The 13,934-nt window shown below is 46.3% G+C and overlaps 1 protein-coding gene across 1 annotated transcript in view; it reads right to left on the bottom strand.

Moving 5' to 3' along the window:
* The window catches only part of TARS3 (threonyl-tRNA synthetase 3), a 33,906-nt gene extending 20,335 nt beyond the window's left edge, over window positions 1-13,571 (bottom strand). The window contains exons 1-6 of the mRNA XM_029066868.2: window positions 13,163-13,571; window positions 7,836-8,026; window positions 6,414-6,537; window positions 4,494-4,615; window positions 2,411-2,528; window positions 715-779 (exon numbers count right to left, since the gene is read on the bottom strand). Coding sequence (XP_028922701.1) covers window positions 715-779; window positions 2,411-2,528; window positions 4,494-4,615; window positions 6,414-6,537; window positions 7,836-8,026; window positions 13,163-13,504 — 962 coding nt within the window. The 5' untranslated portion in view covers window positions 13,505-13,571. The remainder of the gene's footprint in view (window positions 1-714; window positions 780-2,410; window positions 2,529-4,493; window positions 4,616-6,413; window positions 6,538-7,835; window positions 8,027-13,162) is intronic.
* Window positions 13,572-13,934: the final 363 nt, after the last annotated feature.

Below are 13,934 nucleotides of genomic sequence, written 5' to 3'. Positions count from 1 at the left end.
CACAGGTTGCCTCTCCTTCTTCAAGAGAAGGTGTCAGAGTGTGAGAAGGCAGAAGAGCTCTTCTTCCCTGTTCCTACCTCTGGCTCCACCTGAGGAAATTCCTTTTGAGGTGACTGTGAAACAGATGAAAGCCCCCTGGATGAAGGTGGCCAAACCACCACCTAGAAAATACAGTTTCCTGAGACACTCGGATAACTAGAGGTGGTGCTCCGTAGTTTCCATTAAATGAAGATACTTTTTCAGTCCTTATCAGGCAGTTCCCTAACCTTTTCCACTGGAATTGGTGGAAGAGTGGCCAATATTTTGTAGGAACTGTGACTCTATGAGCATGGGACAGCAGTCACTTTGGTTCATTTCCTCAGGTGGGGGAAAGCCAGCCTGGGAGCTTAAAGTGGCAGTTATGGTAAATCTTGTAAATTATTGTGCAAAGGGTTAGGGGGCTCCAGGGCTCACGGTTACCACGACGGACCTCAAAGACCTCTTTGAAGTCTCCCTCTGCCTCAATCTAAATTTTTGAGGCTCCCCATTGCCTCACTCTAGCATTATGTCAACACTTTCGTTTCAAAGAACTAGCGATCGAACAATTCCGTCTGGGGTTAGACTGTGCTACATGTCTGTTACTAATACTAGACTGATAGTAACATCTTTAACCCAGCACTTAGAACAGTGCTTGGCACATAGTAAGCGCTTAACAAATACCATCATTATTATTACCTGTATACTGTGGTAGTTGGGGTGTCAACCTTCTCATTCAGAATGCGACATTTAAATTTATTATACTACAAAGAAAAACATATACAGCAACACATAAGATTTTAAGTCACAATCCTATACATAAAAGTAAAAGAGTTAGCTTAAAAGTGAGAGGCAGAGAAATTCTGGGCAATATAAAGCTTTTTTTATGGTATTTATTAAGTACTTACTATGTGCTAAGAGCTAGGGGAGACACAAGATAATCAGTTTGGTCAAAGTCCTTATCCCACATGGAGCTCACGGTCTGAACCCCCATTTTACAGAGGAGGCAACAAACACCCCGTAGAGAAGTGCCTTGTCCAAGGTCTCACAGCAGACAAATGGCAGAGGGAGGATTAGAACCCAGGTCCTTCTGACCCCCAGGCCCATGCTTTTTCCACTAGGCCATGCTGCTTCTCATGGAATTCCACCAGTATGACCCTCAGCTCAGAAGAGGAAGTTCCCTAGTAAGTGACCACAGTCACCACCAAAAGATGATTCTCAGTAAATTAATCAGTACAAATCTACTAGTAAAATGGCAGTTTTACATTATGTACCAAATCATTAACCTGCTGTGTGACCTTGGGCAAGTCACTTAACTTCTCTATGCTCCAGTTTTCTCCTCTGTAAAATGGGGATGAAATAAATTCCTGTTGTTTCTTCTCACTTAGACTGTAAGCTTCATGTGGGACCCAGACTTTTTCTAATCTGATTATACTGTACCGCTTAGCACATAGTAAGCAAGTAACAAATACCAAAATTATTTTTATGTACCCCTAGTTTTCATTTCTACATACTTATTTTCAGAGGCAATGTTACTACCGATGGTAAGATCCTAGTCACCTGACAAAAACTGTTTAAAGGTAACAGTTATGAAATAAAATGTTTGGCTAAGTAGGTTCGACTGTGCTATTACCACCCCAGTGAATTAAAAATGAGAAATTCCTTACACTTATATTATGGATTCCCAAAGTCTCTTTAACAATTTTAGCATTTCCAAATCCAAACAGAAAACCAGTTCATAACTTACCCTCTAAAAAGAAAGTTATTTCACATGGAGTTCCAAGCAAAGCAGAAGGACCTAGTGGACAGAGCGTGGGGCTGGGAGTCAGAACCACCTGGGTTCTAATCCCAGCTCCTCCACTTGTCTGTTGTGTGACCTTGGGCAACTCATTTCACTACTCTGGGACTCAGCTCCCTCATCTGTAAATTGGGGATTAAGACTGTGAGCCCCATGTGGGACAGGACTGTGTCCAACCTGACTAGCCTGTATCTACTCCAGCGCTTAGAACAGTGCTGGACACATAGTAAGCACTTAAACACCATCATTATTGTTATGAAGTTCATGTTTCTATTTAAATAGAATTTTCTATTTACGAGAGAAGTGAACGTGTCACAATACTAAAAAAGCCAGAAAAGGAACAGGGCTTCTATGTACATCAGATATACAAGCCCACACCAAAAAAAAGAGACAAAGTTTTATCTTTGCTTACCCAGTTGGCTCTATAAGGAGATAGGCTGAGCAAAAACATGAACTCCTCGTGAATAGGAACTATGGGGAGTAAAGTTTCAGGTATGAAGGTAACTGGCTATTTTCAAGAAGCCTACGCTACTTGAAATACTTTAAAATATCCAAATGAACATATTTCAATCGTTTCTTATAGCTTTAGAAAGTTACCTTAAACATATCCAGGAGGATTTCCTTGCTGATTTCTAATCTTTCGAAAGGTTGTTTCTCTTTTATGATAGCTTTGCACGAGTTCTCCAAACTTGGGAATTCTGTACTAGATACTCCTCTAAACAGAAACGTGATAATGATTTTTATTAACCATGTGAAAATAATGGCAGAATAGATTAGAAAAAAAATACTACCTTTACTTTTCAAAGTGCAGTTGAATTTTACTTACCCTTAGGGTGGGCTGAAACTTTAAGTCTCAAAGGTGCCTCCCCTTTCACAGCCAGTCTCCCCTCCCATCCACAGGGAGCTGGAGTCAAGGGAGTGGTGGAGCAGCGGTTGATGGAGCTGGTGTGATTGCCACCAGTTCCCCAAGGCTTGGGTCTGCCCACAAGGCACGTGGTATAGTGGACTGAGCTTGGGCATCAGAAGGTCATAGGTTCTAATTCTACCTCTACCACTTGCCTGCTGTGTGACTTTGGTCAAGTCACTTCATTTCTCTGGGGCTCAGTTACCTCATCTGTAAAATGGAGATTAAGGTCATGAGCCCGATGTGGGATGGGGACTCTGTCCAATCTGATTTGCTTGTATTCCTCCCAGTGCTTAGTACAGTTCCTCGCACATAGTAAGTGCTTAACAAATACCACAATTAAGTGATATCTCGGGAGCTAGCAGCAGCAGAAACAACAACAGCAGCTGCTCTTGCTCCACTTTTTGTTGACTGCCTGGGCTCGTGACTCGCCAGACAGCCCAGCGAGAACAAGCTCTCAAGTGTCCAGAACAACTGTCACTGCTGCCATACTGTACTGGGTCCATAATGTGTCTGTTATATTGTTATACTGTACTCTCCCAAGCACTTAATCAATACAATTGATTGAGTGCTTAATGTGTGCAGAGCACTGTACTAAGAGCTTGGGAGAATACAACAGAATTAGCAGACACATTCCCTGCTCATAATGCGTTTACAGTGTAGAGGGGATTGAATGATTGATTTAAGGATAACCAAATGTTTTTTCTCCTTGAACTAATGCAGTATTTGCTAATATTTGAGTAAAAATAATGGAATATGTGCTTTACAATAATATGCTTTACAAAAAATGAAGGTCCTTAGCATATATACAAAAGAAAAGATTAAACTAATTGACTCCAAATTAATGGGAATTGGATTAGGCTATTTTCACTTATTTTCCCCACTTATATCTCTGAATGTTCTTCTCTTTCCTCTTGACTCAACATCCCGAGTGTTAACTTTTAAGGATCTGCCAGTTTGAAACTCAATCAACCTTAGCAAAAGAAAATCAGAAAACTACTCCCAGATCCAGTCTTTCTTTCTGCGTTGTGGGTCTGGAGGAATGAGTATAAAAATAGGCTGAACATTTCATCTCTGTTGAAAATCAGAACTTCAGCGCATCATTTCAAAATTACACACCTTCCTCTCTCTCTCTCTCTCTCATTCTCTTAGGGACCTTGAAAGTGACGTAAATGGATGAGAGAGAGAGAAGAGAGTGTCGGGTTAAAGTTTGCCGCAATCACATAGGCCCAAATGGAAAATGTTTGTGTCGATCTCCTAAGAGGGTGAGCTCCTTGAGGAGAGGAAACTTTCGTTTTGCTTCTGTTGTACTCTCCCAAGCACTCAGTACAAGGCTTCACACTCAATAACTGTTCAATAAATACCACCAATTGACTGACTGTACTGAGCATTAACTGGACACAGTCCAGCGGTGATATGGAAATGCAAGCATTTGAAATAGGCAAGAGCAGTGGAAAGTCGGTACAAGGTAGACTGATCATTTTAGCCAGTTCAGTCCTAACTCCAAAGCTGTTTTTATATTTTTTAAAAATGGCTCAGGTCCAACTTATAAAAACTCAAGACTAGGCTGAATGGTCAGCATATTCAGTGGCCTATTAGTGACCATTAATTACAAATGCACCTCAAACCCAAAAACCGAAATGGAAGGCTGGGTCGTCTTGTAATCTTATAAGATATTTTGCAATGCAAAAGTTCTGATACAACTGAGCTAATGCACTGTCACTTCCAGCATTAAATGCTGAAGAAAAGCTCTCAGGAATGAATGAAAAATATTACCTGTCTTCAAGGAACATGTCGTAATAAAATCCATTCTCAATGGGCGGGCCGTAACACAAGCAGCCTCCATAATAATTTTCCATAGCCTCTCCAAGAATATGAGCACTTGAATGCCAATATACCTGTATACAATGTAAAAAAGAAATTCATATTATTCAAGATGCTCTTGTGATCAGGAAATGACCTCCTGATCGAGAGGATTAATGACAATAAGATAAAGGTTGCTGGGACTAAAGGGACTAAAGAGCGTGGCTTAGAGGAAAGGTCCTGGGTCAGAAGACCTGGGTTCTAAGCCCGGTTCTGTCATGTGTCTGCTGTTTGGCCTTGGGCAAGTACTTAACTTCTCTGTGCTTCTGTTCCCTCATCCGCAAAATGGGGATTCAATACTTGTGCTCCCTCCTCCTTAGATGGTGAGCCCCATGTGAGATCTGATTATTTACCCTAGCGCTTACTACAGGGCTTGGCACATAGTAAGTGCTTAACAAATACTGCTTTTGAAAAAAAATTTCCATATGTGTGCTTATCCCAAGCACTTAGTATAGCACTTTGTATCAACAAGCACTCAATAAATACTAATTGCTCCTACTACTGAAGACTGCCAGATTTGCTAAAGCCAATTAGAAGCTGATCCAGCAACCATGCAGCCTCTGCTTGGCTCTTCAGCATTTCTGTCTTTCTATTTGTGTCTTTCAACAACTCTCCCTTCACCCTTATTCTCTGACTTGAGTTTCCTTTGGACAGGGACCACACCTAAATGACCACCCTGGCGTCTCTTACCAGGACTTAAAACAGTGCTTTGCACACAGTAGGTACTCAAATCTGGAATGAATTGATCTTTAAAAAGGTCTTTCAGGGGTTAACTGTCTAACTCTATGCATCACCATCAGTTCTTACTATTTACAGAACCAAACCAAATGTATTCAGTGCAAAGCACTGTACTAAACCCTTGGGAGAATATAAGAGAATTAGTAAACATTCTTCCTGCTCCCAAGAAGTTTACAATAGAACAAGGCTTGCAAATTGAAATGATACAATGCCATTGAATACAAATCATTATTTGAGTCTAGACTGTTCTTTTTCCACTGATATTCTGATGTTAGGTTGACAGTCACTCTGTAACAAGTTTTTATGTACATTGAAGGGCTTTTTGTGGGTGTCTGTTTGTGTTTTTAGTCTGTGAAAAAAGGTAAGATTTCCATTAGCCTTTTAATTTATGAAGCCATTACCCAGATTGTCCAGGGAGTTCTCACTTATCACCCTTTAAAGACCTTGGTAAAATGACTTTTATTTTATCACTCAAAATAAGAATTTTATATTTAGTTAGCATGCTGATTTTCTGGTTGATCAACAGTATTTATTGGAGGAAGAGCATTGTACTAAATTGAGTTAGTATCTATTGAGAATATCCTGACATGCACAAAGCAATCATTTTATTTTCTCCCAGCTCATTTCACTAGATTGTAAACTCCTTGAGGGGAGTAGGGAATGTGTTTACCTTATTGAACTCTCCTAAAGACTTAGTACAGTGTTTAGTATAGTAGGAATTTAATTAATACCATCAACCTTTTAATTCATTCTCCAATAGGCCTTTTTAATACCCAGAGATCTGGAGTGAAGAAAAAATTGTAAATGATCAAAGAAAAAACGATCCCTGAACATTTTTCTCTGTTAAAATTCCATTCCAAAACAGCATAATTTTAATAGAAGGACTATATGAATCTATGAGAAAATTAAAGCCATGAATGAAAGACAAAGCTATCCACGGCAAAATCAGCTAGATGCTTCCAATACTTTTATTATGTTCAAAATATTTTCTAAAAAGGTCCAGATTTCACATCTGTCCACATTTCTGCACAGTGATTCTTAAATAACGAAGTTTTGAAACCCAATGAAAAATTTAAAGTTTAAAAAAGTACTCACTGCCTGGGCTTCCTCATTTTCAAACGTAAGAAGTTCTAGGGTAGAATCTCCTTCCAACGGACGATCTAAATCCCACAGTTCACCGTTCACTTTGGCTATTACTGTGTTATCCGCCAGTGCTGGGCTAGAGAGAAAAGTAACTGAAGTTAACTCATCTAAATTGGGGCACCGAATTGTACAAAGAAGATAAGAGCAATCTATATTTAAATACTGTTAAGTTTTCAGTCAGAAATGGCTAGTGGGGCTTCATGTTTTCAGGCCCTGCCATACTTGAATCATTTCATTAAGGTCTCGTTGGACATTTTGAGGGTGAATCTTTATTTGCTGCCATTCTCTGCAAACCAGGTTCCCTCCAACACCCTGGTCCTGCCATTTGGGGAGCAGGGACACTGGACTTGCAGCCCCGGGTATGGTATGGACAGGGAAGAATAGTATGCCACATTTGGTATGGCGATGTGGCTCTTTGAATCTCTTTGCTGCACCAGACATGAAAATAAACAGGAAACTCCAAATACATTCTAACAGATTAAGGGGCCTATTTTTCTCCTCTATAGCCAATAAAAAAGAGAAAAGGGGAAAATCCAGTAGTTCATCCCTGCACTGTCAGCGTGAGTTCACAGGTTCTCAGACCTTCCACATGCCACTGGAGCTCCAGAGACCTGCAGATTTAATAATAAGAATAATAATAATGTTGGTATTTGTTAAGCGCTTACTATGTGCAGAGCACTGTTCTAAGCGCTGGGGTGGATTCAGGGTAATCAGGTTGTCCCACGTGAGGCTCACAGTTAATCCCCATTTTACAGATGGGGGAACTGAGGCACCGAGAAGTGAAGTGACTTGCCCATAGTCACACAGCTGCCAAGTGGCAGAGCCGGGATTTGAACCCATGACCTCTGACTCCCAAGCCCGGGCTCTTTCCACTGAGCCACGCTGTTTGGCCTAGGTGTTCCCCAGCACCCTTTCCTTTCCATGCCACCTCTGTGGGCCCAAGGGGGCTGAGGAGTCGTTGTGGGCAGGAAATGTGTCCGTTTATTATTGTATTATAGTCTCCCAAGCGCTTAATATAGTGCTTTGCACACAGTAAGCACTCAATAAATCCAATGAGGAATGAATGGCCGAATCTTTGGAATTCCAGGGACTCTGCTTCCCTTTTCCTTTAAGATCCTGGCAAGAAACAACAACAAAATATGATCTAGAATATCTGGAGATGTTTAGTGCTGAGGTCAGCAAGGTCTTTGAATTTTACAGAAATGCATAGATACTCTTTAGTGGCGCACAGAAAAAGGCTCAACAACCATACAATTTTAAGAGACTTAAAGTGAGTGAAAAAAGGAAAAAAGGTTCTTAGTTTTCACTCATTCATCTTCTCCTCATTTTTAGAAAATGATTTTATACCAGTGTTCTTGTCAAAACTCGGCTTACCTAATTTCAGCAGCCACTTGATAGGATGTTGTTTTCCAAGACTCTCCTTCAATTACTTTCCCATCGGTCAGTGTTATTTGGATCCATTTACTCTGGTTTGCGGCTCTGTGGGCAAGCAAGGTGTCATGCTCTCTTTTCAGTGTTTCGTAAAGCTTCAGCCTGTCTTCGATGAACCAGGGTCCACTAGATAACTGTAAGACATTTTGATTCATTGTCTTTAGTGTGTCTTTCGCAAGGGAAGTAGCTTCTTTCCCCAGACCAATTAGCCAAAACAGCTAATTCTCTTCAACTTCAGATGGACACTCATCCTGGAATTAAGTCTTTCCAGCTGGTACGATATTCCACCCCAAATTATATTACCAGACACACGGAAGCTGCGTTTGCTTTGGATAGTTTTAGTTGGGGAACTTGAACTTCCAATCTTTCCTTCTCCACATCTGGTGCATTCATTTCCCTCTAGTATTAGATGTCTGGGCACTGCATCCCTCCTAGATTCAACGGTGGTACTCACCACACTGTGAGGTCTACAGAGCTGGCCCAAATAATTTCCATTTTCAACTGGAGGGCTGAAGCATAAAGGTCCTCTCTGCAGAAGTAACATGGCTTCATGGAAAGAGCACAGGGGATCCATCAGTGGTATTTACTGAACGCTTACTGTGTGCAGCACACTATACTGTGTGCTTCGGGGGCCCCAAATACAACAGAATTGGCAGTCGTGTTCCTTGCCCACAGTGAGTTTACAGTCGGGAATTTAGGAGACCTGACTTTTAATCTGGGCTTTGCCACTTGTCCGCTTAGCAACCTGTGAGAAGCAACACGGCCTAATGGATAAAGTAAGGGCCTGGAATAGTCAGAAGGACCTGGGTTCTAATCCCTACTCTGTAACTTGTCTGCTGTGTGACCTCAGGCAAGTCATGTAGCTTCTCTGTGCCTCAGTTACCTCATCTGGACCTGGAGCAGGCCACTTGACTTCTCGGTTTGCTTGTTTTCTCATCTGTAAAACGGGGATTAAATACCTTCACCTTGGACTGGAAGCCCTACTTGGGATAGAGACTGTGATGATGATAATGGCATTTGTTAAGCGCTTCCTGTGTGCCAAGCACTGTTCTAAGCGCTGGGGTAGATACAAGGTAATCAGGTTGTCCCAGGAGGGGCTCACAGTCTTAATCCCCATTTTACAGATGAGGAAACTGAGGCATAGTGAAGTTAAGTGACTTGCCCAAAGTCACACAGCTGACCGGGATTAGAACCCACAACCTCTGACTCTCAAGCCCGGGCCCTTTCCACTAAGCCACACTGCTATCCCAGGGCTAGGCACAAAATAAGTGGTTAACAAATCAACGGTATTTACTAAGCGTGTATTGTGCATGGGGCACTGAAATGATAACAATAATAATTGTGATATTTAAGTGCTTACTACATGCCAGGAGCTGTTCTAAGCCCTGGGGGTAGATACAAGATAATCGATTGGACACAGTCTTTGTCCCATTTAGGGCTCACAGTCTTAATCCCCATTTTACAGACGAGGGAACTGAGGCCCAGAGAAGTGAAGTGACCTGTCCAAGATCACACCGCAGACAAGTGGTGGAGCCGGGATTAGAACCCATGACTTCCTGACTCCCGGGTCCATGCTTTAGACACACTTGTATTAAGTGCTTGGGAGAGTTAGGTCCCTAGTCCTAGCAAATTGGAAGAGAAGCAGCGTGGCTCAGTGGAAGGAGCCCGGGCTTGGGAGTCAGAGGTCAGGAGTTCGAATCCCGGCTCTGCCACTTGTCAGCTGTGTGACTGTGGGCAAGTCACTTCCCTTCTCTGGGCCTCAGTTACCTCATCTGTAAAATGGAGATTAACTGTGAGCCTCGCGTGGGACGACCTGATTACCCTGTATCTACCCCAGCGCTTAGAACAGTGCTCGGCACATTGTAAGCGCTTAACAAATACCAACATTATTATTATTGGTTCATTCAGTTGTATTTATTGAGTACTTACTGTGGGCACAGCACCGTGCTAAGCACTTATTCCCAAACCCAATTCATTTCTCCCAAGTCCCTTTCCTCAGGGCCCTATAGTAACATCTGCCTCCCCCTCTAGGCTGTAAACGTGTTGTGGGCAGGGAACGATGGATCTGTTATACCATTACGTCGTGCTCTCCCAAGTGCTTTGTACAATGCTTTGCACAAGGTAGCGCTCAATAAATGTGATTAATTGGCTATTTGCTTAGGCAGGGGTGGCACAACTCGATGCAGCTGGTGCATTCCCCCCCCCCCCCACCATGTCCCCTGGTGGAGCCTCCCCGAGCTGGGACGCTGGCCTACTGGTCAGAGCCCGGGCCTGGGAGTCAGAAGGTCCTGGGTTCTAATCCAGCCTCTGCCCCTTGTCTGCTGTGTGACCCTGGGCAGGTCACTTCCCTTCTCTGGGCCGCGGGGACCTCATCGGTAAAATGGGGATTAAAGAGTTTGAGCCCCCCGGGAGGACAAGGGTTATGTCCAACCCGACTAGCTCCTACGGAGGCCAGTGCTTAGGAGCGGCTAACAAATACCAAACCGCTCACTGTTCTTCCCTAGATGGCCCCTCTCCAGCCCTCGCGTGCCCCAGGCCCGAAGGAAGGAAGGAGCGAACAGGCGGCGGCCCCCGCACCCCCAGAACCCTGCACCCTGGGACCCTGAGGGCTGCGGAAGGAGGAGAGGCCCGGCCTGGCCTGGTTTCCACGACCCAACCATCGAAGTGGACACCTGGCCTTGGTCAGCTGGCCTGCCTGCCTCCATCTTGGGGGAAAAAGTCCTGCCCAGGGACAAGGATAGTGGGGGGGAAGGGGGAAAGGGAAGAAGGGGGAAAGGGGAGAAGGGGGAAAGGGGAGAAGGGGGAAAGGGGAGAAGGGGGAAAGGGAAGAAGGGGGAAAGGGGAGAAGGGGGAAAGGGAGAAGGGGAGAAAGGGGGGAGAAAAGGGAAAGGGGAGAAGGGGAAGGGGAGAAGGGGGAAAGGGGAAGTGGGACAAGGGGGAAGGGGGAAAGGGGAGAAGGGGGAAAGGGGAGACAGGGGAGACAGGGGAGAAGGGGGAAGTGGGAGAAGGGGGAGAAGGGGGAAAGGGGAGAAGGGGGAAAGGGGGAAAAGGGGGAAAGGGGGAAAAGGGGTGAAGGGGGAAAGGGGTGAAGGGGGAAAGGGGTGAAGGGGGAAAGGGGTGAAGGGGGAAAGGGGAGAAAGGGGAGACAGGGGAGACAGGGGAGAAGGGGGAAGTGGGAGAAGGGGGAAAGGGGAGAAGGGGGAAGTGGGAGAAGGGGGAAAGAGGAGGGGGAAGAGAGGAAAGGGGGAAGGGGAGAAGGCGGAAAAGGAGGAGGGGGAAGAGAGGAAAGGGGGAAGGGGAGAAGGCGGAAAAGGAGGAGGGGGAAGAGAGGAAAGGGGGAAGGGGAGAAGGGGGGAAAAGGAGGAGGGGGAAGGAAGTGGGAGGAAGAGCAGGAGAGGAGTGAGAGGAAGGGAACGGGGGGAGGGAGGGACAAAGGGATGGGGTGGGGGGGTGGATGTCCCCCGATTAGACGGTGAGCCCGTCTTTGGGCAGGGATTGTCTCTATCTGTTGCCGAATTGGACATTTCAAGCGCTTAGTACAGCGCTCTGCACATAGTAAGCGCTCAATAAATACTATTGAATGAATGAATGAGGTTCACATCCCCTTGATTCTATTTATGGTGATGATGTTGTCTCGTCTTTGTCCGTGCGTCTCCCCCATTAGACCGTGAGCCTGTCATTGGGCAGGGATGGTCTCTATCTGTTGCCCAATTGTCCATTCCAAGCGTTTAGTCCAGTGCTCTGCACCTAGTAAGCGCTCAGTAAATAAGATTGAATAAGTGTCCATCCCCTTGATTCTATTTATGGTGATGATTTTGTCTCGCTTTTGTCTGTCTCCCCCCATTAGACCGTGAGCCCGTCCCTGGGCAGGGCTGCTCTCTGCTGCCCAATTGTCCATTCCAAGCGCTTAGTCCAGTGCTCTGCACCTAGTAAGCGCTCAATAAATACGATTGAGTGAATGAATGTCTCCATCAGTTGCCCCACTGTCCATTCCAAGCGATTAGTCCAGTGCTCTGCACCTAGTAAGCGCTCAATCAATACGATTGAATGAATGAATATCTCCATCAGTTGCCCCACTGTCCATTCCCAGCGCAAGGCTCTGCACCTAGTAAGCGCTCAATAAATCCTACCGAATGAATGAATGCATGTCCATCCCCTTGATTCTATTTATGATGATGATGTTGTCTTGTGTTTGTCTCCCCCGATTAGGCCGGGAGCCCGTCCCTGGGCAGGGCTGCTCTCTGCTGCCCAATTGTCCATTCCAAGTGCTTAGTCCAGTGCTCTGCACCTAGTAAGCGCTCAATCAATACGATTGAATGAATGAATGAATGTCTCCATCAGTTGCCCCATTGTCCATTCCCAGCGCTTAGTCCAGTGCTCTGCACCTAGTAAGCGCTCAATCAATACGATTGAATGAATGAATGAATGTCTCCATCAGTTGCCCCATTGTCCATTCCCAGCGCTTAGTCCAGTGCTCTGCACCTAGTAAGCGCTCAATCAATACGATTGAATGAATGAATGAATGTCTCCATCAGTTGCCCCACTGTCCATTCCCAGCGCTTAGTCCAGTGCTCTGCACCTAGTAAGCGCTCAATCAATACGATTGAATGAATGAATGTCTCCATCAGTTGCCCCATTGTCCATTCCCAGCGCTTAGTCCAGTGCTCTGCACATAGCAAGCGCTCAATAAATATGACTGAATGAACGAATGTCTCCATCAGTTGCCCCATTGTCCATTCCCAGCGCTTAGTCCAGTGCTCTGCACCTAGTAAGCGCTCAATCAATACGATTGAATGAATGAATGAATGTCTCCATCAGTTGCCCCATTGTCCATTCCCAGCGCTTAGTCCAGTGCTCTGCACATAGCAAGCGCTCAATAAATATGACTGAATGAACGAATGTCTCATCAGTTGCCCCATTGTCCATTCCCAGCGCTTAGTCCAGTGCTCTGCACCTAGTAAGCGCTCAATCAATACGATTGAATGAATGAATGAATGTCTCCATCAGTTGCCCCACTGTCCATTCCCAGCGCTTAGTCCAGCGCTCTGCACCTAGTAAGCGCTCAATAAATCCTACTGAATGAATGCATGCGTGTCCATCCCCTTGATTTTATTTATTTCTGGTGATGATGTCGTCTTGTGCCTGCCTCCCCCGATTAGGCCGAGCGCTTCGTGCGGTGCTCTGCCCCTAGTAAGCGCTCAATGAAGACGATTGATAACGAATACTGGAGCACGAATGATGGGGGTGGCGGGGTCAGGGGGTGGCGTTACCCGGGGGTCCCGTGCGGGCCCGGGGGGCGAGTGTGGTCCTCCCCGCTGGGCCTCCAGGCTGCGGCGCAGGTGGACGATCCGGTAGCGGAGCTTCTCGTTCTCGCCCCGCAGCCGCTCCAGCTCCGGGATCCGACCACCAAGGCCGGGCTGCTGCTGCTGCTGCTGCTGCTGCTGCTGCTGCTGCTGCTGTTGCTGCTGCTGCTGCAGCTGCTGCTGCTGCAGCTGCTGCTGCTGTTGCTCCTGCTGCTCCTGCTGCTCCTTCAGGCGCCCGATTTCTGCGGCCAGCCAACGGACCTCCCCCTCCTGCCGGGACAGGCGGGACCACACCCGCTCCGCAGCCATGGAGCCCGGGACGGGGAGGCGGAGGGGCCCCAGCCCTCCGCAGCAACCACGTGACACACCCGGGAGGACCCGTTGCCCGGGAAACGGGGCGGGGCCCCCCAGGAGGCCCCGCCCACACGAGCCACGCCCGCGAGCTCGCCGCTATCAGGAACCACGCCCACGAAACGTGGCGTCATCGCAGGCCACGCCCACACAAGCCGGCGTCGTCGCAGGCCACGCCCACCAAAGCGCGTGTCCTCACGGGCCACGCCCACAAAGCCAGCGCCATCGCCGGCCACGCCCACACAAGCCCGCGTCATCATAGGCCACGCCCACACAAGTCAGCGTCATCACAGGCCACGCCCACAAAAGCCAGCGCCGGCACAGACCACGCCCACAAAGCGGCGCCGTCGTATGCCACGCCCACAAAAGTCAACGTCATCACAGGCCA

Source organism: Ornithorhynchus anatinus, chromosome 5 (assembly GCF_004115215.2).
Source record: "Ornithorhynchus anatinus isolate Pmale09 chromosome 5, mOrnAna1.pri.v4, whole genome shotgun sequence".
NCBI classification, from domain to species: Eukaryota; Metazoa; Chordata; class Mammalia; order Monotremata; family Ornithorhynchidae; genus Ornithorhynchus; species Ornithorhynchus anatinus.
This window is presented reverse-complemented; position numbering and strand designations above follow the sequence as displayed.